Here is a 9,152-nt window from a genome sequence, read left to right on the forward strand (position 1 = left end):
TGATCAGCCTGTGAACTCTCTTATTGTGCAGTATTTGTTGTTTGGTTACCTTCTATCTTCTCTTCTTGTCCTCTCCATATGGCTTCTCCGTGTGCACTTTTACAGATGATAAGTTACATGGCCCTGACTATCTTACATGGAGTGTAGTGATGAAAGCATGGTCTTTGCAAAAGTGGATTTGGTGGATTGTTTGTGGAGCTACCCCACGTCCTCAACGTCCTTTTTCTCTTCGCGAAGATTTTGATGAGGACAAACATAAGGAAGCTATACTCATATGGGATTCGGATGATGCTTGTGCCTACTCTACTCTTCTTTGATGTATTTCCAATGAAGTTCTGCTAGTGGTTACCTCGTGTAGGACATCTCTAGAAGTATGGTCTGAAGCTTCATATGTTGTACGAGGCACCTTCCACCATGTGTGCAGTGACCCTTTATGGCTAGCTTTAGCAGATGAAGTTTGAGTCTAAGGACACCATTCAAACATTTCTGCTCTGTGTTATATAGGTACAGGACTAGCTTTGACACATGTAGTGTGCCCTTCCAAAGACAGCTTGTGGAAATTGTACTCTATAAGCTCCCCCCGGAGTTTGATGGAGTGGAAAATGCTTTGAGAGTGCAAACATTATCTACACTTGTGAGCTTTACACATATGTCCTCGATGCTGCTTGAGCATGAGGCATCTTTGCACTTACAAGACATGCTTTCATCTCATTATGGAGGCCCTAGTGAGGCCTTTACCACATTAGAGAGTGGTGATAGGAAGAAGTTGTCGAAGGCCCAATGTTTCCATTGTGGCAAGAAGGGACATTTATGGAATGACTGCAAAGATTTAGCAGCCTCATGGAAGGAGGAGGAGGAGAAGAAGAAGCAGGATGCGGACTCCTTTGAAGAGTCATCCTCTTCCTTGGACACTGACTCCAATTCTTCGACCGAGGAGACATCCAAAGCGCGGAAGGCATTTGCTTCTATAGATCGAGGGAAGGGCTTGGTGGCCCCTTCCTTAGCTGCTTTCTGGTCTAGTGATGTGTTCATCCCTTACGACTCTCCAGTGCAAGAGAGGGAGTGTGAGAGGGTGGTGAGATGGGTGTCGGCGAACCTCATCTATATAGGTATACAGGTGCACAGACTCTTGAGAGAGACATCCCTAACGCATCAACCAAAGTCTGACAGGTTCAAATCTTGGAGGTAGGATTGACATCTAGGTTCATGATAAGCTGATTATTTGACAGAGAGCGGGATTGGCTTCTAGTTTTGTGCTCACATGAGGGGACACTTTGACAATCTTGCCAAAGATGAGGAATCCTTGGTCACATATGTTTAGAGGCATTTTTGACAAGGTGGTCTTGTATGCTACTATGGGACATTGATGACGGACAGAGAGATTTATGGTTCTTCATTTTTAGGAGTTGGTACAATCGACTTTGACATTAGGTTCTCTCCAAGGCACCTTATTGGTGGCTTGATCACCCATTGCTTGGGTATCCATGGTTCTACATTGGTGGCTCTATATTGTATGGACTGTGATGAGTCTTTCTATCCTTGTATTGTATCAAATCACCCATGATCTGAGAGAGGGTGTTAGCAGGATTGTCAGCTTGTGTGAGTGTATGAATGCCTACAGGCACATCATCACTATTTTAGGCATTATTTTAGTGATTTATTTGTGGCATTTTATGCCAATCGGCTAGCATTTAATGCTAGCCGACCAAGTGCTATATTTGGCCTATTTTGTGCCTATTTATTGTGGGGCTCCTCCTCTTCCTCCTCAGTCTTCATCATTCATCAAGTGGACTTCCTGTTGGAGAGAGGAGTTGGTGCCAGTGCCCACGTAGCCAATGACTCATTGACATGACTGTTCAGTGTTTAGCATATGGATTCCATTTCCTGAGCACATCTCTGAGTTCTCTTCCTTTGCAATGTTATTCTCTCTTTCTTTCTCTTTTGTCTTGTGTTCAATTGTTTATTTCAGCACTTGTCTATGCTTCCATTGCTGCACCACTTCTGACAGTACACTCCACTCTCTTGCTTCAACTCACTCACTGTCAGTGTCTCATTTCTTTCTCCTCCATAGTCGATTCATTTTCTCACATAGGAGGTCATCCACAGGAAACCAGATTCATACATACTTTAGTTCTCACTTTCATGTTTTTGGTGCCTATAGTTCATAGCCTAGGAGCCTTGCTTATTTCTGCCTCTCTTGCAATCATCCTTCTTTCATTGTTCACCTATTTTTGCATTTCAATTACCATCCACCATAAACTGGTGTAGGATGTGTCCTAGTTCCACATCACACAGGTGGGCCCAAATGTAAGGACCCTAGCCACATGGACTAAAACTGGACCAAATTTATTTAAGTGACTACATGGGATAGATGTTCTATGCTCCTCACTTTCTCAATGTAGGCCTTGCAACTAGGAGATGCCCATGACTGTTCTCAAATCCTGGTTGTGCTTGAACTCTGAAGGAGTGCAAATGATGAAGAAGTGAGGCAATGGTAGAGCTTTTCTAAAAATGTCTCCACATTTTCTGTTGTAGTACAATACACCAGAGCTAGCTCTTGACCCAAGAACTGCTCTCCTTTGGTGTGAGCATGAAACATAATGTTCTGACCCAAGAACTGCTCTCCTTTGTGCAAGCATGAAACAGTGTTCCTGGTTATGGGTAGGTAGCTCTGACTGACACAATGTAGAACAGAGGGACTCTCTTTGTGGGAAGCCCATCTCAGCTAATGTTTGCCAGGCTACTCAACAAGCAGTGTCTCTATATAAGAAAGAGCTTCTCATTGACCTACGTTTTAGAGGAGCCAAACATGAAGACATTAATGAAGCACAAGCTTAAGGAAAATGTGCAGAAGCAGCTACATTAGATTGATGGGGGCATTGACCACAAGGATTGGGTTGATCAATGCTTTGATTTCTTACCGCATGTGTAGAGTTTGTAAGATACAAGCATCACAATATTACGTTTGAGACAGCTACAAATTTAGTTAGAATGTTGTTTTCATTCATGTATTGCCTTCTTTATTTTCTTCTTTATTTTCTGCTTGTGAAGTGCCTGATATCTCTGAACTTTCCAATTTCAAACAATCAGGTACGGTAAAGGACACTGGAAACATATCCTTGACAAGCATAAAGATGTTTTTGAAAGTCGCACTGAGGTATTGTCTTGGAACTGCTGTGCTATTCTCTTGCACTCATTCAGAAGACAGTTTTAAGTAGCTCTTTTTTTCTTTTTCTCTTTTTTTTTTTTGGTGGGGGGGATGATAGTTTAAGAAACTGCATTTCTGTTTGGAAGTTTAAGATCATGAATGCTTCTTCATTTTGCAGGTTGACCTGAAGGACAAGTGGCGGAATATTGAGAAGCGTGATGGGTTGGTATAAGAATTTAGAGAAGAAGACTCTTAGGTTTATTTGTTTATATCTACAAGAGTAAAATGATCTGAGACAGCAGGATTACAAAGTAAGCGTATGGTGCTTCTGAGAAGGGAAATCAACTTCACCGCAGAGGTAATAAGAAGCATGATGGCATAATTTGAGCACTCAGGCATGGAAGAGTTTCAACCTTGTTTTAATCTTACTCTTAGGTTTATTTGTTTATATCTACAAGAGTAAAATGATCCGAGACAGCAGGATTACAAAGTAAGCGTATGGTGCTTCTGAGAAGGGAAATCAACTTCACCGCAGAGGTAATAAGAAGCATGATGGCATAATTTGAGCACTCAGGCATGGAAGAGTTTCAACCTTGTTTTAATCTTGTATAAATTGATGATGGAAGAGTCGAACTTAGAAAGGATGAAAGCACCTTGTAAGTAGGATTACTGAGTAATTAATGCTACACACAAGTGTAACATATGAGCAAAGCAAGCTTCCTGGAAGGAGATTATTTATGGACTCTGTGCAATTCAGGACCTCACATGTACCATATTATCCAGAATAAGTCCGTTTTCTTGCTCTGGTAGAACAAGCGTGTATCTGCAAATGAGGATAATGGGCTTCTCTTCAGTTTGACACGTGAAGGCATCTTTTTAGTCTGTATATTGATTTCTTTGATGTACAGGTGGATTCACAGAGTCTCTCAGCATTTTTTACCTGGGTAGTGTTTAGCAGGTCTCAAAACTGCACTTTTCTTTGTGTCATATATGAGGCTGTTCGTCTGAGGCTCATGCAAGATGCTGTTTCCGAATTTGTTGAAATCTCTTCGGCAATAGACACGAGGGACTTCAGTAATCAGAGTCCTACTATTAATGTACAAGGACTGCTTGACCGGCACTACTGCACACACATTTTGTTTAGAGAAATCAGATTCTATCAAACTAAAAGTGGCAATACTTCGGGGTATGAGCGGATCACTTGTGCCGCTTAGATATTGGGATGCATGAAAGAAAAATCCCTCTAAATAACTGTAAATAAATGACACATTGTTTGTATGTTGCACCCGCTATTTGAAAGAACAAAGGGCCATCTTAAGTTTATTTCCATTAGAGAGCAAACAAATAATTACCCAAGGGTCTAAATAGCATTAAAGGCAGTTTTTTGTCGAGGCTTGTGTAATAAAAAACACATTGATCCATATGTGAACTGTTTATTGTTTGATAAAAAGGATAATGTAATACTAACTTTGTTCTGTGTGGCGCACAGTTATTTGTGATGAAAAAGCTCAGTCCTAGAATCTGGTAAGCCATCTCCAGCTTTACCATGTTCCTCAATTAACATCCTATGTTTGAGAATGTTATGAGGTTTTTCCTAACTAGAAAAAATCCAGGTAGCTTTAAAACTTTATCTTTTCAAAAGTTGTGCTGTTAATTGAACACTACTGTACTATACTCCTTTGGCTTGCATCTGATAACCCAAGAGAATTGTTACATCCTGTTAACATTTTGATGATTTGTGACTGGGAAATTTGATGATGATCTTTGTGATGTTGAAGTGAGGTTGTCAAGTTCCTTTCAAAGCTATTTGTGAGCTTGATAAGTGAGCCTTGTTTTGAGGATACACTCTCTGCTGGGTATGATATCTATATATGGATTCTATGTTCAGATCTCTATCACAGATGTGCACATTGATGAGTGAAGTATGTTTGTTGAGGAACAAAACAACTTAAGGCATTAAACAATGCTGTGAAGAAAGTTTCACTTCAGAATGAGATACTTCAAATAATGTAGTACACTTGTAACCTTAAGAGTGCTAACAGATGGAAAAACTCTGCGTGCATTACATTTGTTGGCCATTGGGAAGTATCTCCGAACCTTTGGTTGGGGTGTTTCATATGTCAAGCTAACTTAGTGTAACTTGGAATTTCATTCTTCAAGTTTTTTATCAAAGACCGTGGGTGTTGAGGTTTATGAAAGTAAAACCTCTATTGATGGTCAATTGATATCATCAACTTTTCAAGCAATATGCATAACTAGCTGTGCATATGTATCTTGGTAGACATTTGGTTTGGATTGAGTAGAAGAGAGTTGTGGCTAGGTTTTTGGCTAATATCGACATGGCTTATAGGTTTGGGAAAATGCAAAATCATAGACAAAAGGAAAGCACATTTATGAGGCTAGCAACTCACAAATGAAAAGGCTTTCTTAAGGCAATGGGAGGTTTGGTTGAAAGAGCACTACTTCTAGCCATAAAGCTTAACTCTCATTGGTTATTTGCTTCAATGATGCATCTTCTCAAACTCTCTTGCATGAGTTGCATTTATGAGGCTAGCAACTTGCAAGTGAAAAGATGTTCTTAATGCCTATAGTACCAAGAGTAGTTGAGGATCACTACTTCTAGCTTGAAAGCTTAACTCTCATTGGCTTTAGGTTTGAGATGCAATATTCTAGATAATGGGAAACATATTCATCCTTACAATAATTTCACATTCCCTAGTAGGTCCATAGTGTATAAATAATTTGTGGTCTTGTAAGTCATAATTGGACATTTCTAGGAATCTATGGATTCTATACTATCTCAAATATGATTTACGTAGGGTCTAATGAATTGAGAAGCTAAAGATAAGGCTGCCTATACCTTTATGCTTTGTATGGGAAATGGTTTTTCTATATTGGGCCATTGGGGGCTTACCAAAAGGTGACATAGTTCTTAAGAAAAGGGTTTCCATTATTCGAAGAATGATCCCACTAGAAACTATAGTTTGGGGACAAAGCCCATGTTAGATTGTTTGTCATCCCTTCCTAGAAGCCCCACCTTATAAAGCCGTGACTCTTGAAAAATTTTAATGGGAAAAAGTTTTTCGCATGGGTACAAGTGATGAAGTTCATAGTATATAGTTGATATTTTAAAATTGTATATGCAATAGTTTGTCAATTGCTTGTATTAGACTTTTGGGAGGATGTCATCACCATCATAGAGAAGATGAATCTTCGCTTGCCTTAGTCTATAAAGAGGTTGAGGTTGTAGTGTGACATGAGATAGAACTAATCCATATTTCTACTTGGATGCAAGTCTTCTCAAATATATAAAGATTCACCTTAAGTTGCTTTAGTGGATCAATGAATTGAAGCTAATCAAATGATCTACAATAGGACGAAACTAATACAAAGATGGAAAATTTGTTATATATCCTCAATCCATGCATGCACTCCATTGGTCTAAATCTTGCTTCTATTATCACCCACGAGTGAGAGGAGATGCCAACGACAAGGTTGAGGAGATAAAGAGAAGAAGAGAGCTTCATGAAACACTTCCCTCACCCCCTTACACTCAACTCACACACTCTCGCGTTGTATTCACAACTCACACACTTCTTATTGCCATGTTCCTCACTCCACACATACACACTCTACTACTCCCTCGCCTTCACTCTTATCAAGAAATAAGGTAACAAGAAGGCTAGAAGGCAAAGTTTCCATGCACATGAATAGCTTGTGCCATTATCTTTCATCTCTTTTATTTATATATGAAATCTAGGGTTAGGATCTCCCCATTCCCTTTGGGCATCCAATCCCTTTTTGTGATTACATGACCGGACTTACCTTCTATTGCATACCCCTAGACCTTAGTCTTAAAATTGACTAATGGATGTGTAACCATATGGCACTACTTGATTAGATACAATTTGCCTTGGAGAGAGCATGGTTCTCAATGAAACATCTAACTAAATTTTACAATAATATTTTTCTAAAAAATCATGGGCTCTTCTTTCTCTTTGCGATTAATACTGTGCCCCCCTCCTAGATGAGTCCCAATCCTATGGCACTCATGCCAAAGGTAACTTGTTGCAAGGAAGAAGTGTTGGGATGATCAATGAGGAGTCTTGGTAGAGGAGAAATGGTGGTTAGATGCTAAAAAGTTGGGGAAAGAGGCTTGGAAGAGTAATATTAAAGGATTTCTTGCTTTGTTGATAAGTCGAGTGATAGTTGGTTAACAATTGATAGATAATGATGGTTGCGGACAATTGATGTTGATGAGTCTATGAGAGGTCCAATGTATCTACTATGTCATTTGTGCTCTCCTTAACGGATGTGTCTACCTTATATATACAACGATTGTGTGTGTGTATGTGTAACTGGTAGTTGGATCCAATTTCAAGTAAACTTGCAATGTTGTCACGCACTCTAGAGAAGTTATTATGCTGTACTAATCCTAGGGTGATAGGTTGTCTGAGTGGGATGTCTAGCCCTTGATGTGTCATGAGATTGTGATATGGAGGAGTGAACTAGGATATTACCCTAGGTGTAGTAAAGGTGTAACATACTTTTTTATTCTCTTTATTAAAAAAAAGACTAAATGCAAGTCCATACATAAAAGATGACACATCATTCAAGAAGTGGCTTGAGTGTTTTCGCTGAAGCCATCCTTTGCTAAGAAGGTATTCCTTGAGAATTCTAACATCTACAATGAGGACTTCAAATAGAAAGGGTGTGTGCACATAGTGAACCTGCTATTCACCATGTCTTCTAGAACCACTTCACCATGTCTTCCAACAATTGTACACAAAATGTGGGCAGTAATGTAGCTCAAGATGAAGTCGAACCATCACCACTTGATCAATGCTTGTATTTATGTCAAAGAATAGTGGTGAGAACATGTCTTTGTATGATCTCATGTATTGTTATAGTAACTTCATGAGGAGCCTAAGATATTTGCATGTGGTGATGCAGGAGGAGATAAGGTAGTTGATGGACTTTTTACAAAGTGGATGAAAAAGAGTACTAGGTATGTCTTTGTATGATATCAAGGATTGTTATAGTAACTTCATGAGGTGCCTAAGATATTTGCACATGATGATGCAGGAGGAGATAGGGCAGTTGATGGACTTTTTATAAAGTGGATGAAAAAGAGTATTAGGTATGTCAGTTAGGAAATGTACGTTTGATCCGTATGGGTGCCTCTTATGTTGGGGATTCATGGGAAGTTGTACCCACCATGTTGACTTTCTTTATACTCCTTGCCATGCCATTGTGGGTAATGTTAATAGAGTGGATCTTCCCATTCTTCTTCATGTGAGTAACACTAGGCTTCCCGTGGACTCTTGTTATTCTCTAGGATGGGGTATCACCATTCTTGTAGACATAGCTTGAGGTATCTACCCCTACTTCCTTGTGCTTTGGCAGTATTTCTGATAGACCATGAGATCTAGGGGGTTGAGCCACTTCATTGTGATATTCTCTATTGTTTGTATGAGTAGCTAAACTATGTGTAAGGGGAGTAGTCTTCTAAACATTCTTTCTTCATTCACCTTGAAGTCAAAAACTACCAAGGTGCTCGATTCCTTCCTCTCTTAGTACCTTTGCACAATTTCCTTTGGATTTTCTTCTTCCTATGGTAGGAGATCAAGGAGGATAATGTAATTTATCACCTTCTATGACTATGCTCTTAGGATCCATATCATGGTGGTGTATGTCTCCTTCTACTTTAGGTCTTTTTCTTCTTCTATTGAGTGCTCTTATAATTCATCTATTGCAGACTCTTTCACATATATCAATGGGAGGTGTCATGACTGTGGATGGCTCTATGGCAATGGGGGATGTTGAGTGGGGTGTTTTGGGTTGTACCAGACCTATTGCCTTTAGTTCATGCTCTTCATATCCTTTCCTTCTTAGGTGACGGATCGAGTCTTCTTTGATTATCTCTTCACTCATTAGGTTGATCGTTCTGCTCTACTCCATGCTTTTCGAGGTGCATTGGATCAATCCTAACTAGGCCTTAAGC

The 9,152-nt window shown here is 39.6% G+C and overlaps 1 protein-coding gene across 4 annotated transcripts in view; it reads left to right on the plus strand.

Moving 5' to 3' along the window:
* The window catches only part of LOC148021421 (uncharacterized), a 59,511-nt gene extending 55,011 nt beyond the window's left edge, over positions 1 to 4,500 (plus strand). Inside the window, exons 4-6 of one of the 4 annotated variants that reach the window (XR_015694718.1) lie at positions 3,091 to 3,157; positions 3,327 to 3,506; positions 3,607 to 4,499. Coding sequence is in view for 3 of the 4 variants with exons in the window: in XM_087699290.1 (XP_087555416.1) it covers positions 3,091 to 3,157; positions 3,327 to 3,380 (121 nt within the window). In the remaining variant the exon portion in view is untranslated. Of the gene's footprint in view, positions 1 to 3,090; positions 3,158 to 3,326 lie in introns of all 4 variants that reach the window. The other 3 variants (XM_087699290.1, XM_087699288.1, XM_087699287.1) reach the window with 3 other exon arrangements.
* Positions 4,501 to 9,152: the final 4,652 nt, after the last annotated feature.

The sequence above is a fragment of the Lygodium microphyllum genome, chromosome 18 (genome assembly GCF_053477565.2).
Source record: "Lygodium microphyllum isolate KBCC chromosome 18, Lygodium_microphyllum_v1.1.10, whole genome shotgun sequence".
NCBI classification, from domain to species: Eukaryota; Viridiplantae; Streptophyta; class Polypodiopsida; order Schizaeales; family Lygodiaceae; genus Lygodium; species Lygodium microphyllum.